General features: G+C 40.5%; 1 protein-coding gene across 1 annotated transcript in view; it reads left to right on the top strand.

Moving 5' to 3' along the window:
* Positions 1-23,315, top strand: part of TAB1 (TGF-beta activated kinase 1 (MAP3K7) binding protein 1) — a 130,208-nt gene that overhangs the window by 79,192 nt on the left and 27,701 nt on the right. The window contains exons 6-7 of the mRNA XM_075833660.1: positions 4,351-4,464; positions 22,853-22,964. Coding sequence (XP_075689775.1) covers positions 4,351-4,464; positions 22,853-22,964 — 226 coding nt within the window. The remainder of the gene's footprint in view (positions 1-4,350; positions 4,465-22,852; positions 22,965-23,315) is intronic.

The raw sequence follows: 23,315 nt of genomic DNA, 5'->3' as shown, positions 1-23,315 counted from the left end.
GGAGGAGGAGGTGGAGATACCGGTGGTCACGGAGTTTAAGTATTTGGGGGTTAGGGTGACGGCGAAAGCACAGGATTATATGTCCCTTAATGTAATGCCACTGTTAACAACGATAAAAGCCAAAGTAGAGGCGTGGAATAAGTTACCGCTATCGGCTCTGGGTAGGACGAATCTGATTAAAATGATCCTTATGCCCCAGGTGCTGTATGTCCTACATAACTCCCCGGTATGGATCCCCAAATATTGGTTCAGGAGGTTGCACAACCTTTTTAGGGACCTAGTATGGAAGAAGGGGGTACCTAGGATTAAACTGGAGAAATTACAACTGCCTAAAGAGGAGGGGGGCCTGGCTGTACCCAATGCTTGGGTGTATTATTTAGCTGCCCAATGTCAGCATTTCTGGGGGTGGGAGCAGGAAGAGACATGGGGGTCCAGTGCGCGCATCCTATCATATCTGGGGGGGGGGGGGGAGAACCCGTTGGTAGGACTGGAAGTGCACAGCTATAAACGGATGGCGAGTACCAGACCCACTCTGCTTCTCATACACAAGGTGTGGTGGCAGTGCAAGCAATTGCTGGGGATAGGAGAGTGCACTAAATATACACCACTCTGGAGGAATGCTTATCTGGGGGAATTGGGTAAATTGGAAGGGATGCAGGGGTGGGAGCAGCAAGGCATAATACGATTGAGTCAGTTGTACGAGGGAGGCATACTCAAATCCTTTCAGCAAATAAGGGAGGAGTTTCAGCTGGACTCCCGCATGTTCTATCAGTACCTGCAGATTCGGCACGCTGTGCAGACACAAGCGGCCAGTGTAGACATGACAATACATGCCGCGGGGGTGTTGGAACATATTGCAAAAGCAGTAACGTCAAAAGGATTAATTTCATTGGTTTATCGCAGGTTATTGGTGGAACATCTGGGGGATCCTATGGCACCAGTGAAAGCTATATGGGAGAGGGATGTGGGTCCTATTCCGACAGACCACTGGGAGGCGGTATTGGCAGCAACATGTACTTTGTCCATTAATGTAGCACAACGAAGATCGCAGTTGTTTCTGATACATAGGGTGTATAGGACCCCGTGGGTGCTGAAACAAATGGGATTAAGAGCAGATGCCAAGTGCCCTAGGTGCCCGGAGGAAAAAGCAGACATCCTCCATATGTTCTGGACATGCGGGAGGTTGGGGATTCTGTGGACGGAAATATTGGAGCTAGTGGGGAGAGTGTTTGAGGTACAGATTCCATGGGATCCTGTGGTAGTGCTGCTAGGGTATGTTGGAGATTTGGAGGGGGATAGGATGTCAGGGTTGGCAATCGCTAAAATACTATATCAAGTTAGGAAAGGAATAGCAAAGCACTGGCTGGATGCGGAGCCACCCTCAAAACAAGAAATCATAGGGGCACTTAACTCACAGGTTCTGATGGAATATAGGATATACTCCAAGAGGGGGTCCAAGGTCAAGTTTGAAAAACAATGGGCTAGGTGGATTGATCAATCTGGGTATGCTTCTGTGGAGCTAATGACGCTACGGTCACACGTTCAGGTATAGGGCTACTGACGGTGGGGTACATACGGAAAGCAGGCGTAAGATGGGGAATGGAAAAGGGGAAGAGAAGGAGATAGGATTGGAAAAGTGGTATCGAGAAGACCGGCTGGGGGGATACAAGGGGGAGTTGGGGGGAAGGGAATGTTTGGTTGGATATAAATAATTGGGTTTGTGGAAATTTGCTTATACACTGTATGAGAAAGTACAATGACCTGTAAAAATGTGAAGTTTGTTGAATAAAATTGAACTGATTAAAAAAAAAAAAATTGGTTTTATTTAGTAAAAATGACTGAAAAAAATTAATAAAAAGTACACGTGTGGTATCGTCGCGACCACAATGACCCAAACAATAGAGTTAACATGTAATTTAAACCGCAAGGTGAACGCCGCAAATAACTATTGCGGAATTGCTATATTTTTTCCATTGTCCCCCCAAAAATTAATAATAAAAGTTCATTAACAAGTCCCATGAACCCCAAAAAAGTACCAATGAAAACTACATCTCGTCCCGCAAAAAACAAGCTCACGTATCACTACATTGACGGAAAAATAAAAAATGGCTCTTGGAATGTGACGAAGAAAAAACAAATAATTTTAGTTTAAAAGTGTTTTTATTGTGAAAAAGTAGTAAAACATAAAACAAACTGTAAATATGTGGTATCTCCGTAATCGTACCGACCCATAGAATAAAGGTAACATGTTATTTACGCCACACGGTGAACGGCGTAAATTTAAAACGCATAGAACAATAGCGGAATTGCTGTTTATTTTTCTATCCCCTCCCCCAATAAAAATACAACTAATCCCGCAAATAAAAAGTCCTCATACAGCTATATAGATGGAAAAATAAAAAAGTTACAGCTCTTTCACTCCTTAATGACCGCACTCTTTTTGACGGCAGGCGGTGCGTGTCCTTCGTCTACAGCGACGTATTTTGGCGTCGCTGTAGAAGAGGCTGATGAGCATTCCTGTGAGCACTCCTCATCTTAAGCAGGACCTGTAACTAACAGCTCCTGATCTTAGAGGAGCCTGCTGAATACAGCTGGGGTCGGAAAGCATTCAAAACCCCAGCTGTTTAACCCTTTGATCGCAACGGTCCGTGACCGTAGCAAGATCAAAGGTAACTCCCTCCTTTGATCTCGTCATCGGAAACACGGGGAATCCCCCTGCAGTCAGCCCTGGGGACCTACAAAGGACCCAGGGCTGTCTGTCCAGTAAGCCTGCTGTTTTGGGCACAGTATGTGCTGCCCTAACAGCAGTTTGTGTCATAGTGACACAGTATGATGTATTCGCATACAGGAGTATGCTAATACATTTACAAGTAAAAAATAAAGTTATAGATGAAGTTATCCCTTAAGGGTTGCATAATACACAGGAAAACCATATTGGATGTGTTCACGCGTCATGGTTAAATCGTGTTTTGTTTTTTTTTGCTTTGAACCACCGCAAAACCACCCCATTTGCAGCAGTTTTTGCAAAGAGCGCAGCAAAATTACATTGTTTCGCTGCACTACACAGAAAAAAATATATAATATTTGACTGCGACGTGTGAACCCAGCCTACATGGCTGATAAAATAGCAATATACTGTATTAGTATGGAGTAAAGTTCAGGCTTCTGGGTAGAGTTGAAGAAAATTCTTGTTTGATTTGCATTTCGCTGATATGCTGCCCATTAGGATGCATTGGGGAATTCACCAGATTTGGGAATCTCACTTTAGGTGAATTTACTAGAAAAAAATGGGAATCGATTCTCCCATTATATTCAATGTACTAGCAAATTGACAATAAGGGTGAAATTGATTCTCACCCCCCAAGACTCCACTTTGCCATTCAGATGCCGTATGGAATCAGCACCTCCCCCTCACAGTTGGTATCTCCCAGAGAAGAAGACAAATCATACCAGACTTTGACCTCACTTGCTAAAATAAAAGTTAAACCTCTGTCCTGTAATATTGGGGGAAAATCCTCTGTTCTGCTAATGATATGAATTTTTTTTTACAATTGAATCTACTGTAATTTTTTTGTCTTTTTCTCAGAACTAATTAATCCTCTTTATGCAGCAAGAGATCTGGGATATTTTAGCCTGGGTATCAGATTACATTAGGCTATCCTGGAGACTAGTTTGTGACTACTGGAGCCACCGGCATGTCCTGCTAATTACAAAAGTGCCAAGGGTTGTCTCATAATTCAATATTACATTTCTCTTTTAGATCCAGTAAAACATATAATCATTTTTATAAAATTCTCCTGTGTGTAGATATTTGTAAGATACTTGTTGTGGCGCTACCTGGTGTTCATTTGATTCCCTCTCAGAACGTCCACCTAGTGCTGGTGGCTACACATGCTCAGTAGCTCAGTTCTACCACTTGGATCCTGTAGTTAAAGGGGCAGCGGAAAGATTCCTTCTATTTTGCAGGCCAGCCGTTAAGAATCAGCGCACAAGAAGCAGCTTCTTCTCACCAGCTATGAATACATTAGGTGGACGTTCCAAGAGGAAATCAAACTAACACCAGAGGAGGCCATAACAAGTATGTAACAGCAACACACAGGAGCATTTTTTTTTAAATTATTCCAAATGAGCAATTGTTCGGCTTCATGTGATCTAATAGAGAAATGTAATATTTAATTATGGGACAGCCCCTTTAAATTCTGTTATGAAACGTGGAGTATCTGTTGTAATCCGTTTAATATGGTGATTCTATACTGTTAAAAGTTAATTTTATTCAGAATTTTTTGGAAAGCATTACTGACGTGTATATTATATTTAAGATTAGTAAAAATGCTTGTATGTATCTTACAGGTACCAACAGAGCTCTGCTATGTAAATCCACAGTGGACGGGTTGCAGGTCACACAGCTTAATGCTGATCACACAACTGAAAATGAAGATGAAATATTCCGATTATCCCAGCTTGGTGCGTTGGTAACAGTGCAAACGGAGAGCTATGATTTGTTAGTTATCATAAACCATTATTGACTGTTAATCAATATACTTTGTTTTTTGCCGGTTGGACTACTTTGAGGAAAACTCCCCCCTAACAATTAGGGTTTGTTCACATACGTTGTATTTGCTCTATAAAATTCTTCCACAAATCCGACACAGATTCCATTAGGAGATAGGGAATTAATAAACTAGTGACTGATCCTCTTTAAAGAGACTCTGTCACCACATTATAAGTGCCCTGTCTCCAATATAAGGAGATCGGCGCTGTAATGTAGGTGACAGTAATGCTTTTTATTTTAAAAAACCAATCTTTTTTCACAAAGTTAGGAGCGATTTAAGTTTATGCTAATGAGCTTTCTTAATGCCCAAGTGGGCGTACTTTTACTTTCGACCAAGTGGGCGTTGTACAGAGGAGTGCATGACGCTGACCAATCGGCATCATGCACTCCTCTCCATTCATTTACACTGCACTAGCGATATATCTATATCGCTATGTGCAGCCTCATACACAAGCCCTAACATTACTACAGTGTCCTGATAATGAATACACATGAAATCCAGCCTGGACGTCATGTGTACTCAGAATCCTGGCACTTCTGACACTTTTTTTTGTGAGATTCCGGCAAGTGAAACCAAATCTCGTTTAGCTCCGAGATCTCGCGAGATTTCGTATCCGTTGCTGGAATCTCACAAAAAAAAGAGTCAGAAGTGTCAGGATTCTGAGTACACATGACGTCCAGGCTGGATGGTCATGTGTATTCATTATCATGACACTGTAGTAATGTTAGGGTTTGTGTATGAGGCTGCACATAGCGATATATCTATATCGCTAGTGCAGTGTAAATGAATGGAGAGGAGTGCATGATGCCGATTGGTCAGCGTCATGCACTCCTCTGTACAACGCCCACTTGGTCGAAAGTAAAAGTACGCCCACTTGGGCATTAAGAAAGCTCATTAGCATAAACCAAAATCGCTCCTAACGTTGTGAAAAAAGATCGGTTTTTTAAATAAAAAGCATTACTGTCACCTACATTACAGCGCCGATCTCCTTATGTAGGAGACAGGGCACTTATAATGTGGTGACAGAGCCTCTTTAACACAGACCAGCCGGGGGGAGCAGGAACGCATTACTATGGGTTGTTTTTTGTTTTGTTTTTTTAAAGTGGAAATAGTGTGGGGTGGGTTCCACTTACAAATTTTGCTGCAGATACGCAGCTAGACCTCATCATAATCCACAACATTTGGCATTTGTTGTGGATTTTGACTTCCCCATTGAACTCAATGGGGAAAATCTGTAACAAATACGTGAGCATTTTGTAGCAGAAATTGACATGCTACCGATTTTAAAAATATTCTGGAGTGTGTGGATGAGATTTGTTAAAATCGGATCCACTTTGCTGCTACTGTAATAAAATCAAGTTTACTTTACTGCTACTGTAATACACTGCCGATTTTTTTCCCTGCAAATCCAGACGGAAACTATGCAACAGTTCAGCTACGCGTGAACGTAGCTTTAAACTTTGCATAAAAAGTAACTTTGCACATACTTTCCATTACTTATCTTATTTTTATCTGGGGTTATTACATAGTTTGTACGGTTGAAAAAAGACACATGTCCATCAAGTTCAACCAAGGGATGGGAAAGGGGAAGTGGGATGGGAAAGGGGAAGTAAAAAATTTCTACACATAGCAGTTAATATTTTTTTGTTCTAGGAAATTATCTAAGCCTTTTTTAAAGCCATCTACTGTCCCTGCTGCGACCAGCTCCTGCGGTAGGCTATTCCATAGATTCACAGTTCTCACAGTAAAGAAGGCTTGTCGCCTCTGCAGGTTGAACCTTTTTTTCTCCAGACGGAGGGAGTGCCCCCTTGTTTTTTGAGGGGGTTTTACATGGAACAGGATTTCACCATATTTTTTGTATGCGCCATTCATATATTTATATAAGTTAATCATGTCCCCCCTTAGTCGTCTTTTCTCAAGGCTAAATAGGTTTAGTTCTTTTAATCTTTCCTCATAACTTAGATTCTCCATGCCCCTTATTAGCTTCGTTGCTCTTCTTTGTATTTTTTCCAACTCCAGGGCATCCTTTCTATGAACTGGAGCCCAGAACTGAACTGCATATTCTAGATGAGGCCTCACTAATGCTTTGTAAAGTGGTAATATTACATCCCTGTCCCGCGAGTCCATGCCTCTTTTGATACACGACAATATTTTGCTGGCCTTTGAAGCAGCTGATTGACACTGCATGCTGAAATTTAGTTTATGATTTACAAGTACACCCAGATCCTTCTCAACAATTGACTCCCCCAGTGTAGCTCCCCCTAGGACATATGATGCTTGCAGGTTTTTCGTACCCAGATGCATAACTTTACATTTATCTACATTAAACTTCATTTGCCAAGTGGACGCCCAAACACTTAGTTTGTTTAAATCTGCCTGCAATTCACAAACATCTTCCATAGTCTGAACTATATTGCATAGCTTGGTGTCATCTGCAAAAATAGAAATAGTGCTATTAATCCCATCCTCTATATCATTAATAAATAAGTTGAATAATAGTGGTCCCAGCACTGAACCCTGGGGTACACCACTTATAACCGGGGACCATTCAGAGTAGGAATCATTGACCACAACTCTCTGGATACGGTCCTTGAGCCAATTCTCAATCCAATTACAAACTATACTTTCTAAACCTATAGTCCTTAATTTACCCATTAGATGTCTATGAGGGACAGTGTCAAATGCCTTTGCAAATTCCAAAAACACTATATCCACAGCGGCCCCTCTGTCTAGACTTCTGCTTACCTCTTCATAAAAACAAATCAGGTTGGTTTGACAGCTTCTGTCCTTTGTAAAACCGAGCTGGCTGTCACTTATAAGACTATTTATTGTCACATAATTCTGTATATAGTCCCTCAATAGCCCCTCAAACATTTATGTATTGTTTTATTTCCATTCATGCACAATTTGAAAGTAGAATTGTTGCTGGGGCCTTCTTGGAATTTGTATGAGTTTTATCTGCACACCAAAGATATTTATTTTTCCTAATAGCTTCGCTATACCTGTGTATTAATCTTCTAAATTCCCACCTTGCACTGCTTCCTGGTAAAAGGAGGCCAGCAGAGTTCTTCTAGAATAGATAATAAGGCTATGTTCACATGGGTCGGCATCTCTGACCCGTATCTACAGCAGGATCTGCAGCAGAAATGCGAGGCTTATCTTTCATTTCTTCCATGGGTGTGCAGTTAGAAGTACCATGGATCCAGATGAGGATTAGCCCCATTCACTATTCACAACGTCTACAAGACACAAATTTGCCGTTATAATCAATGGGATGCAGTACAAGAGAAGTAAAGCAATTATAGTTACATTGTATGAAGACTTTCGCTGTAATATTGGAAATATGTACTGTAAAAGTAGTTTACCCTTTAAAAGCATGCCACTGTACACGTCAGTTGTACATTTTGACCCTCATTTATTTTTATTTCATAGTAAGTGATGGCAGATCAGACAAACCTTCCATTCACAGGCTAAATTATATAAATTAAACGCCCTGGTCGTTCTTTTTCAAATCTAGAAATGCATAAGCTACATAAACTCTGGATGTCAGTCTTATTTTTTTTTTATCCACACTGGCAAATGCATGTGGTCAAAAATAGAACACAGCTGCAGTCTGAGTCCATATGGCGGTAGGCTGTAATTCCGACAAGGTTCAAAGTGATTCTCATGTCATGTTACTTTCAGATTTACCAAAGCTTTTTTAAGCTTCCAGGGAATGGCAAGTAAAATACTTAAATATTTGTGTATTTTCTTGTATACGACCGCCCCCACAAAATGGAATAATTTCAGGAAAATATGCATTTAATATCTTCCATAGATTGGCAATTAGATTGGACTCCAGCAGTCAAGGCATTAGAATACAAATCACTACTTCTTTCCATATAACCTTTCTTCTTCCTTGTGTTTGTTTTTCTTTATTACTTAGTGCTTAGCATATTGTGTGGTGCAATTATTTTTATATGTGTCTTCTTATCTTCAGTTGCTGGTTAGTGTGTCTGCATGATCCCACTAGCATCTGGTATTATATATTCTGTGCAATCACCTGAATGTGAAGGTGACTTTACAGAGTCCTCAGATGGAGAGCCACACTCGTCCTTACAGGAGCTGTGATTGGTCTGATTGGTCTGATGGCAAACACAAAAATACGAGCTTCTAGTAGACAGAATAGGTTGTCAGGACTTCTCTCAAGCACTGGTGCAGAATATGTCGGTTCCATGCTAAAATACAATCAGTGTAGTGTGAGGGTATGTGCATACGTAGTGACCAAAAACGTCTGAAAATACAGAGCTGTTTTCAAGGGAAAACCGCCTCTGATTTTCAGACGTTTTTTGAGCAACTCGCATTTTTCGCTGCGTTTTTTACGTCCGTTTTTGGAGCTGTTTTCATTGGAGTCTATGAGAAAACAGCTCCAAAAACGTCCAAAGAAGTGTCCTGCACTTCTTTTGACGAGGCTGTAATTTTACGTGTCGTCTTTTGACAGCTGTCAAACGACGACGCGTAAATTACAGGTCGTCGGCACAGTACGTCGGCAAAACCATTCAAATGAATGGGCAGATGTTTGCCGACGTATTGGAGCCGTATTTTCAGGCGTAAATCGAGGCATAATACGCCTCGTTTACGCCTGAAAATAGGTCGTGTGAACCCAGCCTCATAAAGTTTTTAGTGCACATTTTGATAAGTTCCTCATCCTATCCCAATTTTGCTGATCCCTCTACTGTTAATCCGGTTTCTTCACAATTCTACTGGGATCCAGGATCTGAAAACTCTTTGCACATACGTATATGCAACAGGAACAGGGACTGGCGCTTCATGGGGCAGTGCCGTTTCAGGGATTTTAATTATTACTGAAACCATGGGGATGAACAGTACATAAGTGCTTATCTTCCTGTATTGTTGTTTTTTGGGCTTTTTCTTCTGTATCTTAGCATCTTGGAAATGGAAAGTAAAATTGGTTTCTTTTGTATGACATTTTTTTTTACCATACATTTTTGGATTAAAAGCCACATGCAAGACACTCCTCAGGTATCACTGAGCTGGAGTGGCACTCTTGCCTTTTCGGACTGGTGGCCAATAGGATTTTGGGGCCGCACGTCTGGTTGAGACATTTCAACCAGTGTGTGTCAGACTTCACACATTTTAGTAGGGCCTTCAGTCATTAACATACACTCTGAAAACAAAAGTTGACAAAGTGTGGATGCCTTTTTTAATCACTTGAGTGAGTTGGCTACAGATACTTCTCAAGAGAAGGAATAGAGAAATGAAGGCAGTCTCTGAGCTCACATTGCAGCTGCACCACTTTTAACCAGAGGATGACATTTTATCCCTTGACAAGACAACCCACCTTACAATACTGTAAGGACATGCTAAGGCTGGGTTCACACGAGCACATTAACGTCCGTAATGTACGGACGTATTTCGGGCAGAAGTCCCGGACCGAACTCAGTGCAGGGAGCCTGGCTCCTAGCATCATAGTTATGTACGATGCTAGGAGCCCCTGCCTCTCCGTGGAACTACTGTCCCGTACTGAAAACATGATTACAGTACGGGACAGTTGTCCTGCAGAGAGGCAGGGACTCCTAGCATCGTACATAACTATGATGCTAGGAGCCCGGCTCCCTGCACTGAGTTCGGTCCGGGACTTCCGCCCGAAATACGTCCGTCCATTACGGACGTTAATGTGCTCGTGTGAACCCAGCCTAACAATTGGAGCCAAGTCTTCTTGATTTTTGTTGTAAGAGTACGAGTCAGTGGATGTGTAGAGAAAGTGGTCATGCGTTTTTTCTCTTCATTGGTCCGGGGTTTGACTGACACGTATAACAATAGACATTCGGTAAAGTCTAAAATGTTGTTTTTTGTTTTTTTTTGCTCAATAGTGGTGGCCCAGTCTAGTCACAAATGGAGACATGCGTGCAAATTCATGTCGCTAATTGAAAATTCTAGGCGCATTTGATTTTGATCGCTAGTGAGAGCCCTGCTTTAACCTCTTCATGACCAGGTCTGAAAAACCCTTAATCACCTGCTAAATTCTTTAAATTTTGCTTTCAGCAGCCATAACTTTTTTTAAAAATGTATTGACATTGCTATCTGAGGCATTTTTTTTTTATGCGGGACATGTTGTATTTTTTTCCTGCGAAGTTTTGGGGTACAAAAAAAGTTACCATGTAATTAATTTTTGCGGCATGTGTAGAAATTTCCAGCATTGTTTTTTTCGTTCGTTTTTTTTTTATACAGCCACATTTTACGGGATAAAACACTATTTATATAAAATCAGAAACGTCCCCTCAAAATTCACTTATTTCTGCCATTAATATGACCTAATTAGGGAAAGCTTGTCAGATATTGTCGGGTAATGAAATTAACATAAAACATATGTAAGACACACTTGTGGAGAACCATCAGGAAGGAAGCACAATATGTGATTTTTATTTTTATTTTACTTTTTTAATGAAAATAATTTCTAACTGTTTCCCTCTGCTCGGTCTTCTGCTTCTGGTTTTCTGAAATATCAGATTATGTTGGAACACTATTCCATAGTGTATTTGATGTCTGATTACCTGATGTCTTAGTACCTATGTGTACAGAAGGTGATGCAATATTTCAACTTTATAGAGGACCTGTCATCTCCCCTTACATGTCTATTTTTGTAAATACTTATGTTCCAAAATTGTTAATTCATGGGACTACATTTTCGCAGAAAGTTGCGTTGTGCCGTTTGTCTGTTTTTCCTCCTAGAAATTTATGAATAACTTGACAACTGGGTTCCCAAAGAGGTGTGTCCTTAAACAGTAAGAATACCCCCTCAATTGGTAACACCCATTTGCCAATTCACACAGTATTTCTTCTAGAAATAAATAAATAAACAGCACAATAAAGAGGTTTAAGAAGAGATGCTACAGAATTGTTATTTCATGTGGAATAAAATGATTTACTAAAATAAACATGGAGAGGAGAGGTGACAGATCCTCTTTAGGGCCAGAACTGGCTGCGCCCCTAAGGCTGCGTCCTCAATACATTATATATATATATATATACATATATATACATATATATATATATATATATATATATATATATATATATATATATATATATATATATAAAAGCAAAGGATTGGAGCAGCACTGTGAACAAATGCCTGACTAGGCTGGTGCAGAGCGTCAAAAATAAAGGAGTGACCTCTCCTTATGTGTTGGATATCCAAAAAAGAGAACGTATTGAAAATGCCTTCATAGAGGAGGTGAAACGTTGTGGTTCCATGTTGGATGAATAAATTCACTTCATTTGAGTGCTGCTTCACGTTCCCTTTTTTGGATAGAGATATATATATATATATATATATATATATATATATATATATATATATATATATATATATATATATATATATATATATATATATTGATAGGTCCCGTTACTGACCCTGTAGTACTCCACTAGTTACAGTCTTAAGGCCTCATGCACACGACCGTAAAAACTCCCGTTATTACGGGTCGTAATTACGACCCGTAATAACGGGCTCATAGACTTCTATTGGCCACGTGCCGTTAAAAAAGATAGAACATGTCCTATTTCAGGCCGTAATAACGGCACGGACAGTCCATAGTTGTCTATGGAGCTCCCGTAATGATGGGTGGCTACATGTGTGCACCCGTCATTACGGCAGCGTTGCTAAGCGACGTCAGTAAATAGTCACTGTCGAGGGAGCTGAAAGAGTTAACTGATCGGCAGTAACTCTTTCAGCACCCTGGACAGTGACTACCAATCAGAATAAAGAGCAACCTGTAAAAAATAAAAATAAAAGACGTTCATACTTACCGAGAATTTCCTGCTTCCTCCAGTCCGGTCTCCCGGCCGTTGCCTTGGTGACGCGTCCCTCTCGACATCCGGCCCGACGTCCTGGCCGTCCCTGGATGACGTTTCAGCCCATGTGACCGCTGCAGCCAATCACAGGTCAATCACAGGCTGCAGCGGTCACATGGACTGCCGTGTCATCCAGGGATGTCGGGCTGGATGTGAAGAGAGGGACGCGTCACCAAGACAACGGCCGGGTAAGTATGAATTTCTTTAACTTTTATTACAGAAAGGGCTGTCCCTTCTCTCTATCCTGCACTGATAGAGAGAAGGGGCTGCCGATTAGTGCAGTGCTATTTTGCCGCCAAAAACGTGCCCTGGAATACGGGTGACACCGGACCCATATTTACGGGCACGGGTCCGTAAATACTGGTGCAAAACGGGTCGAATACGTGTGACACCGGACCCGTATTTACGCCAGTATTTACGGGTGGGAAAAAATACGGTCGTGTGCATGAGGCCTGAATATGTTATATTAATCAAAACACTGTCATTAAAGGGGTTCTTACTTATAAAGTTTGATGCCTATATTTTACAAAAATGTTATATATATATATATATATATATATATATATATAATGAACCTTTTAATGGCGTTAATTCTCCCTGCTCTCGATATCCGCTTAACCCCTTAGATGCGGCCCTCAATAGTGAGAGCCTCATCTGAGTGGTTTTGGAGAGTGGGAGGGAGTACCCTCTCTCACCCCACCGGCATAGTGCGATAAGGGTCTTCTATGGCAGCCGGGGGCATAATAAAGGCCCCCAGGTCTGCCTTTGGTTAATGCCTTCTAGGCCATGCCTGTTTTACACGGACAGGCAGAAATACACTGCAATAAAGTATTGCAGTGCATTATAAAAGCGATTGGATGATCGCATAGTGAAGTCTCCTAGTGGATCTAGTGAAGTAAAAAAAAAAGTTTAATAAAGTTAATAATAAATAAATAAGTGGAAAAAAAAATTAAAAACACACTTTTTTCCTTACAAAATGCTTTATTATTATTATTAAAAAAAAAAAAAAAAAAAGTTACACATATTTGGTATCACCGCATCTGTAACCACCCCAACTATAAATTAATGACATTAACCCGCTCGGCGAATGCCATAAAAAATAAAATAAAAAAACAATGCAAGAATTGCTGTTTTCTGTGAATCCTGCCTTAAAATTTTTTTGATTAAAAAGTGAGCAAAAAGTCGCATGAACTACAAAGTGGTACCAATAAAAACTACAAGTCGTCCCGCAAAAAAAAAGCCCTCAGACCGCTGCATCGACAGAAAAATAACAAAGTTATAGATCTTCAAATATGGAGACACAAAAACAAATCATTTTGAAAAAAAGTGTTTTTACTGTGTAAAAGTAGTAAAACACAAAAAATCTATATAGATTTGGTATTGTTACAATCCCGCTGAATAAAATTATTGCTGTTTTTTTTTCTATTGCCTCCCCCCAAAAAAGGTTAAAGAGGCTCTGTCACCAGATTTTGCAACCCCTATCTGCTATTGCAGCAGATAGGCGCTGCAATGTAGATTACAGTAACGTTTTTATTTTTAAAAAACGAGCATTTTTGGCCAAGTTATGGCCATTTTTGTATTTATGCAAATGAGGCTTGCAAAAGTACAACTGGGCGTGTTGAAAAGTAAAAGTACAACTGGGCGTGTATTATGTGCGTACATCGGGGCGTGTTTACTACTTTTACTAGCTGGGCGTTCTGATGAGAAGTATCATCCACTTCTCTTCAGAACGCCCAGCTTCTGGCAGTGCAGATCTGTGACGTCACTCACAGGTCCTGCATCGTGTCGGCCACATCGGCACCAGAGGCTACAGTTGATTCTGCAGCAGCATCAGCATTTGCAGGTAAGTAGCTACATCGATTTACCTGCAAACATCGATGCTGCTGCAGAATCATCTGTAGCCTCTGGTGCCGATGTGTCCTCGCTCGTCTGACACGATGCAGGACCTGGGGAAGTGACGTCACAGCGTGATCTCTGGAGAACACGGCTGTGTCTGCACTGCCAGAAGCTGGGCGTTCTGAAGAGAAGTGGATGATACTTCTCGTCAGAAAGCCCAGCTAGTAAAAGTAGTAAACACGCCCCGATGTACGCACATAATACACGCCCAGTTGTACTTTTACTTTTCAACACGCCCAGTTGTACTTTTGCAAGCCTCATTTGCATAAATACAAAAATGGTCATAACTTGGCCAACAATGCTCGTTTTTTAAAAATAAAAACGTTACTGTAATCTACATTGCAGCGCCTATCTGCTGCAATAGCAGATAGGGGTTGCAAAATCTGGTGACAGAGCCTCTTTAAGAAAAGTTAATCAATAAATTATATGTACCCCAAAATAGTGTTATTAAAAAATACAACTTGTCCCGCAAAAAACAAGACTTTATACAGCTATGTCGACGCAAAAATAAAAAAGTTATAGCTCTTTGAAAGAGACGGTGGAAAATTATAAAAAAATAGCTTGGTCGTTAACCGTTCCATGAATAAGGGTCATTGATGCCCCTGTGTCCAGGTCAAATTTTCCATTTCTGAAGTGCACTTTACTATCAAACGATAATAAATAAAGACTTATGAGGCTTTAATTTTCTAGATTAGCTTAATTAATTCCATGTTTTAAGTTTTTATTATGAACAGACAAATCACTAAAAATGTGACAGAAAACACTTGTAATTTTTTATATATTTATTTATCTATGTTCTTGTGTGTGTGTGTGTGTATATATATATATATATAATGTGTGCATATATACACACTGTTGCAGATCTTTAACAGTTAGCCTTCTACACTTTCCAGGAGGGAGAAGAAGACTAAAGCGTTAAAACAAAACTTTTAGTACCTTATCTGCTGAGATAAGGAGCACACGGGCTCCGTTATCTTTGGGCAGAAGCCGAAGGAGGGGTTGAGAGAAAAGTGCAGACTGCATCATTGTGAGCAGATCTGCACTTGTAACTTTAGTTTCATTAAAAAAAAAACCACATGTTTGTTTTAGGAAACGAAGTCAAAGAGGTGTCAACCCTTGTAAAGGGTGCCGACACATAGATTAGTACAGAGCTGCACACTCTGAAGCATTTCTACACTCATTAAACTCTGATGCACGCTGCAAAAGTCTATATAGATGCTAACTGCATGGGGCATCGGCAGTTAGAATGTATATAGCCGTATGGCAGTCGTGAAGGGGTTATGGCCTAAAATAGGCTGGCCACTAAGGGGTCATAAAGCATTATATAACCTCCCAAATACTTGAAGCTTGATGATTCCCCATGGAGATAGCTAAAGATACACAATTTAGAATTTCAAATATTTCACCCAAAGGCAAACATAAAGCTGGTTAGTTTATGCTTAAATTTCTTGGAGAAATACCATAGAAACGGCACAACATTGAGTTCTAAGAAAAGATGTTCCAGAATTGTTAATTCATGGGGAATGCAAATATTTACTTAGACATATCAATAGAGGTGATAGATGCTCTCTAAGGCGGAATTCACACGACAGGGTTTCCCGGCCGGGTGCCGGCCGTTCATAAATCGGCCGTCACCCTGCTGCATTAGGAACAATAGACCCCTAATGGGGCTATTCACACGACCGATTTTTTGACGGGCCGGGAAAACTGGCCGTCAAAAAATGGGACATGCCCTATTTTCGGCCGGGTACCCGGCCGCCCGGCTCCCATAGAAGTCTAGGGGGCGGGTAATACACGCCCATCACCGGAATGTGTCCCGAGTGATGGCCGGGTCTACCGTCGCTCGCGCTCTCTCTCCTCCTCCTCCTCACAGTGCAGAGTGCATGTGAGGAGGAGGAGGGTCTTTTTTTGCTCCCTGTAGAAGTCGGAATCCCCAATCCCCGGTCGGGGATTGGGGATTCCGCTACAGGAGAAGTGAGTGACTACACTGTCCATATATGGACACAGCGATGTCACTCACTTCTGCAGTGGAATCCCCGACTCTATGGCTGGGGATGCCGCTACAGGAGAAGTGAGTGACTACACTGTCCATATATGGACACAGCGATGTCACTCACTTCTGCAGCGGAATCCCCGACTCTATGGCCGGGGATGCCGCTACAGGAGAAGTGAGTGACTACACTGTCCATATATGGACACAGTGACGTCACTCACTTCTGAAGCGGAATTCCCTACCTGTGGCAGGGAATTCCTCTCAAGGAGAAGTCAGTGACTACACTGTCCATATATGGACATTGAAATCAGTGACTTCCCTGGAAGGGGGGGGGATGGGTGCAACCTACAGGTGGCAGGGTGGCATCACCTACAGGGGGCAGGGTGGCATCACCTACAGGGGGCTGTGTCGCATTACCTACAGGGGACTTGGTGGCATTACCTGCAGTGGGCTGGGTGGCATTACCTGCAGGGGGCTGGGTGGCATTACCTGCAGGGGCTGGGTGGCATTACCTACAGGGAGCTGGGTGGCATTACCTGCAGGGGGCTGGGTGGCATTACCAACAGGGGGCTGGGTGGCATTATCTACAAAGGGATGTATGTGGCAACAAATTTAAATGAAATTCATCCGATTTTAAAACGGACAGGGAAAAAAACGGATGCAAATCGGGTCCAAATCGGCCGGTAAAAACGGCAACACGGCCCGGACCGGATGCAAACCGGACAGGAAAATCGGCTAAAAACGGCCGATTTTCCCAGCTGACACTCGGACCCTGTCGTGTGAATGAGGCCTAAGGATCAGTTGACACGGCAACATTTTTGTGGCAGATTCCACGTCGCGTTCACTTCAATGGTAGCCAGACGCCTTTGTTTCCCACTAGCTGATTTTTTTCAGCTAGCGGGATAATGAAGCGTCCTGCCTGATTCCGCGCGAATTTCCCGTTGAAGTGAATGGGAGTTCCTGTTAACTGCAGAAATAATTTCGTAATAGATTTTGCAGCGGGACCCACCAAGCAAAATCCGCCATGTGAACTGTCCCTTATGGTAAAATACATGATATATTACATACCTGCAGTGTAAGAAAAGTTTATAATCATTTTATTCCAATGTAGGGATTTAATCACATCTGGAGATTCATGGTAATTATTGCCCTTGTGACTCCTGCCAGTTTACCATCACTAAGCTGTGCTGTATTTCAGCCATGTGTTGCTGTCCACTACACATTTTTAGCAATTTTCAATGGTAGGGACTGCCAAATTAACAAGTCACAGAGAAACGTTTTTGTCCCCATAATATTGCAGAGGTTTTAAGAGTTTTTAGGACTTGTGCCTTCTAAAGTGTCTCTACAAGAATATTTTAAAGTGCATTAGTCTACGACTTTAGGAAAACAATTGCAGCACAATAAGTTGTCAAGGCCCAGTTACTGAATTTGTGATCACTACAAGTTGCTTGTGTAACCCTATATTTCTACAATATGTATTTATAGTGCGTGCGTGCGTGCGTAAATAGCAAAAAAATTAACCGCACTTCAAAGCAGTGGGAAATAAGTAGTGTGTTTTTTCTTTGCCCCAATAGCAATGTTTCAATCCTTCTCTATGGGATCTTTGTCAAGCATGAAGTGACGCACAAGGTGGGGTTTAATATACCCCAGTGTTATAGTGAATTAATTAGTACATTTACATAAATTGTTACAAAGCAATAAAATTCAAAAGATTGATCAGTGATATGCATAAAAGCAGTGATAATACAAGTATAATGTAAAATTGTGTGCCATCCATGCAGTATGACATAAAATCGACATTGTATGATCAAAAAAATTATCTACAAAGTACAATAGTGTGAATGAAGAAGATCCATTTAATAAATAAGTTATTATATGTGATATCCTAAAGATATTACTTACCACCGGATTGGACACGCTGTATAGTTGTAGGCGCCAGGTTGGCGTCCCCAAAACCTTACTGCGCATTCGCGCGAATAGCGAAGACTTTGGGACAGACTGACGCATTGCGTATGCACACAGCAGATCATGATAGTACAGCATAAAAATAGGACAGTGAAACAGTCAGGCATTATAGAAAGAAATGTGTCCTGTATATAGACACTGTAGAAAATGTGACGATTCATAAATATGCTGCAAGTATAAAAATATATATGACAAATGAGCCCCCTAGTGGTAGAAAATAATATCCATGCAGTTAAACAGTATTAACGGAACACACACCATCTAGTGGCAGACAAATGATATAGTTCTATTCAAAGCTATTAAAGAAACCTTTATACTAAGGGACTAATGTATCTAAAAAATATTTATATATCTGTAGATGGAGGGTATCCAAGCAGCCAGTAATAATCTAGTACTAGAACTCCAAAGTATGGGAGCACAGCCAAAGGTGCTTAAAGTGGATAAAGGGATTTTTACACTGGTTGCAAATAACAAACTCCATATCACCTGATATTTATATAGAATATTATAATGCTGAAAGGAAAATGCCAAACAGCTTTACAAATTTCAAGAAATGAATGTCAAGAATGTCCCTTGTATAGAAAATAAGCTAGAGTTTAAAAAGAAAGATAAAGTAGAAAAAAAGAAAATGCCAGACTGTAGTGCTAGAAAAAACATTTGTTTATTATTTTATTTTAAACAAAAAATTTTGTTTTTGAAAAACACAATAACAAATTAACTGTGTGTCCATCCTTGGAAATTCCATCAGTGTGGTATCAACATGTGCGTATCTGTATAAAAAAAGAGAAAAAACGGAATTACAATAAAATCAACAGAGTTACTTGTGTGTCAACCACAGTCAATCCCTACCTGAGAGAGAGGGGGGGGGGGGACAGTAACTCGTGGACTGCCAGGACAAATCACCCCAAACCTGTACCTCATAATTTAAAATCGGCATTTAGTCCAAAAGGCCTAAAAATGTTTAATCTGAAGATCCACTCCACTTCTCGTTTCTTAAGAGCAGCTACCCTATCAACACCTCGTCGTAGTGGAGGAATGTGATCTATAATTCGGAATTTAAGATGTTTTTCAGTATGTCCTAACTCACAAAAATGATTGGAGACCACATCTATGCGAGCATGCTTCCGTGGTGTACAGCAGAATACCTGCTGCTGAACTAAATATCGCTGGCATCCCGGCCAGAGTGACCAAGCTACAGACCCCTGATGATGAGTATTGAAACGCGTAGGGTCGGTTGTGAATAGGAATTTTTTAGCATAGGGAACACTAGCATTGTTTGTTTACCTCAACACTAGGAGCTTCCGGTGCGGTTATCACGGACTCTAGTGTGAATTAGGGTCAAGACTATTGTTATGCCCACTTTTCAAATGCTGATTCCGTATTGATATTCTTGTTGAACACTGAGCTATAGTAGGTTCACAATTGAATTAGAACTCAGAGTTTATTATTTAATATGTTTTTATACACACGGTGGGGCTTTTTCACAGTGGTGATTGTACCCCTGTTTTTAGAGAGTTATAAATAAATGTTATATTTTACTCCTATCACACCAGTGAATCCTTTAAAATTGTTATGTTGTGGGAGCACAATTGAATATATCTTTGAAATACAGTGAATCATTCCTCAACCTCCCCATATTGAGTTTAATAGCGGTAATAAAGGTGTCAATAGCAGGTGGACAAGATGGTGGAACAAAATCACTCTCGATATATAAATTGCAAGCTTTCAAAGACATTTCCACATTGTCAACAATGTCACCAGAATCATCAGTAAACCTCTCAGAAAACCAAGTTTTCAGCTTAATAGACTGGAACAATCTGTGGAGGTCCAGGTCGAACCAATTTGCCATGCTACTGGGGCAAAATGACAGACCCTTATTCAACACATTTAATTTAATCCGTGGATAGAGTAGTAGAAGAGATGTTTACCACTATATTTGATTGTCCTTCTTTCGTAGTGTCATTTGGCGCGGTGTCATCCACTTCTCGGGTTTCAAGTCCTTATTCCTTCCACCGCTTGCATTGCCTTCTGCCCCCTCGCCTGGTCCGATGCGATCCTGTTGCTCGTCTAGAAAAAGGAGAATAAAAAGAAAAAGTATCCAGTCGAACACTAGAGGAACCTTCATGTTGACTCTTATTCATGTATATACTTTGTTTAGTATTTTTCTTTGTTCCTTATAAATACTAAATAAAGTATATACATGAATAAGAGTCAACATTCAGGTTCCTCTAGTGTTCGACTGCATTCTTTTTCCTCTTAATCTTAATTTCTATACAAGGGACATTCTTGACATATTCTTTTTTTTTTCTTGAAATTTGTAAAGCTGTTTGGCATTTGCCTTTCTGCATTATAATATTCTATATAAATATCAGGTGATATGGAGTTCATTTGCAACCAGTGTAAAAATCCCTTTATACTCTAAGCAGCTTTGGCTGTGCTCCCATACTTTGGAGTTCTAGTACTAGATTATTACTGGCTGCTTGGATACCCTCCATCTACAGACACACAAATATTTTTTAGATACATTAGTCCCTTAGTATAAAGGTTTCTCTGTAATGGCTTTGAATAGAACTATATCCATTGACTGCTACTAGATGGTGTGTGTCCGGTTAATACTGTTTGGCTGCATGGATATTATTTTCTACCACTATGGGGCTCATTTGTTTTATATATATATATATATATATATATATATAATTATATAATATCGTCGCATTTTCTACATAGTGTCTATCATATATATACAGGACACGTTTCTTTCTATAATGCCTGACTGTTTCACTGTCCTATTTTTCTTCTGTACCATCACGGACCGCCGTGTGCATGCGCAATTCATCGGTCTGTCCCAAAGCCTTCACTATTCGCGTGAATGCGCAGTAAGGTTATGGGGATGCCAACCTAGTGTCTACAACTATACAGCGTGTGTCCCATCAGGTGGGAAGTAATATCTTTAGGATATCACATATAATAACTTATTTATTAAATGGCTCTGCTTCATTCACACTATTGTACTTTGTAGATAATTTTTTTGATTATACAATGTAGATCTTATGTCAATGCATGAATGCATGGATGGCGCAGACTTTTATATTATAATTGTATTATCACTGCTTTTATGCATACCACTGATCAATCTTTTGAATTTTAATGCTTTGTATCTATTTATGTAAACGTGCGAAATAATTCAATGTAACACGGGTATATTAAACCCCACCTTGTGTGTCACTTCATGCTTGACAAAGATCCCATAGAGAAGGATTGAAACGTGTGTGTGTGTGTGTGTGTGTGTGTGTGTGTGTGTGTGTGTGTGTGTATATATATATATATATATATATATATATATATATATATATATATATAATGTTTGTATTTATTTATTTTGTGTGGTTGGTTATTCACCGCTTTCATCTTTTATAATGGAGTGAACACAATAATTCAGATTCTCAAGATCAGGGAAGTCTTAGGTGCCATGCACACACTGCAGGATTTGTTGAAGAAATGTAATTTATCTGAGTGGGTTTGTTTCTATTGATTGTGTCTGGCTTTCAGCAACAAAATTGCCACATGTGCTGGGGGCCTTGGGCATTCAAAGTGCTTGCCTCTCTAGAAATAGATTGTCGTAACTGGCTTCATTTGGGCTGTGTCGTTTTAGAGTTTTTGAATGTATAACTGTTGAGATGCTTTGGCTTGTGTAGATACCAGGTCTACTTCGGATATGTGATTGATTAGTAAAAGACGCGTAGCGCTGATCAACATTATACGGTCTTGGTCAACAATGACCAAACAATGGAACAATCGGGATAGAGGAAGGGCCCTTTTACACCGGCCAATTATTGGGCAAATGAGCATTCACAAAACGCTCGTTCCCAATATTTGCCCTTTGTATTCAGGGCAACGATCAGCTAATTAACGAGCAAATGCTCGTTCATCGGCTGATTGTATCATTTACACATCCTAAAATATTATCGTTGTCGGCAGTACATCTCCCTGTGTAAAAAGGGAGATGCGCTGCCGACATGATAGAAATGTATGGGGGCGAGCGATCGGAGTAACCAGCACTCGTCCCCATATATTACTGGTACGATCTCCTTGTCAAAGGAGGGCCGATCACTGAGCGACGATTTGTCTCATTGATTGCGGCTAGTTTACACAGCCCTCGTCAGGCCGTGTAAGAGGACCTTAAAAAACATCAATCTTCGTCATAGTGTTTGCTTTAGTAGCTGCTTTAAAACAAGCTGTTACGCCAAGAGTATGAGTCTCCAGTACATAATAAAATTAATTACGCTTTTCTCAGAGGCGCTCGTTCCCGATAATTGCCCAGTGTAAACAGGACAACGATCAGCAGATAAAAGAGCACTCATTCATCTTCTGATTGTATCATTTTAAATTCAGAAAATATTTTTGTCAGCAGCTGTCTTGTTGATCGGCGCTCGTTCAAATAACCCACGTCGTGCCATTTGAAAGTACACTATGGCCCTATTCACGCAGGGTTTTGTGTAGGCATTAAAAAAATCTCAATACCTCAGATGAATTGTTTTAGGGGAGGTTAAAAAGGTAATGGGCCTACTATAATTTGTCTTTTCAGGGTTAGACACAGCTAAGATAAAGCAAGGAGGTATTGTTGGAGGCCAAACAAGCACTCGCAGAATTGGGGATTACAAAGTCAAGTATAACTACAATGACATGGAGTTGCTGAGGTGAGAGGAGCTGCAATACTTTGTGTTTATTACTTTGTATAAATACCATAAATTGTTGTGTGACATTACTATTGTCTGTCAATATTTATGCTTCTTTGTTACTTCTTTGTTTCTGCTGTAATCTGGTCTCCAAGTACTCACTGTATGGACTATAGCTATTTTCATCCATACAGGAAAGACAAGTTAAACAGTCCCTCTTCCCATCAGCTGTGGTCCCTAAATTCAGCACCCGGAGGGGGGGGGGGGCAATTGTTAGAGACATTATTGAATATGCTGCATTAGTTCAGCAAGATTTATGGAGAACTACAGTACGTCATTAACCCCTTAATGACATCCAACGTATGGGTACGT

Source organism: Rhinoderma darwinii, chromosome 7 (assembly GCF_050947455.1).
Source record: "Rhinoderma darwinii isolate aRhiDar2 chromosome 7, aRhiDar2.hap1, whole genome shotgun sequence".
In the NCBI taxonomy this organism is placed as follows: domain Eukaryota; kingdom Metazoa; phylum Chordata; class Amphibia; order Anura; family Rhinodermatidae; genus Rhinoderma; species Rhinoderma darwinii.
Note: the sequence above shows the minus strand (reverse complement) of the source record. Positions and strands in the feature narration are given on the sequence as shown.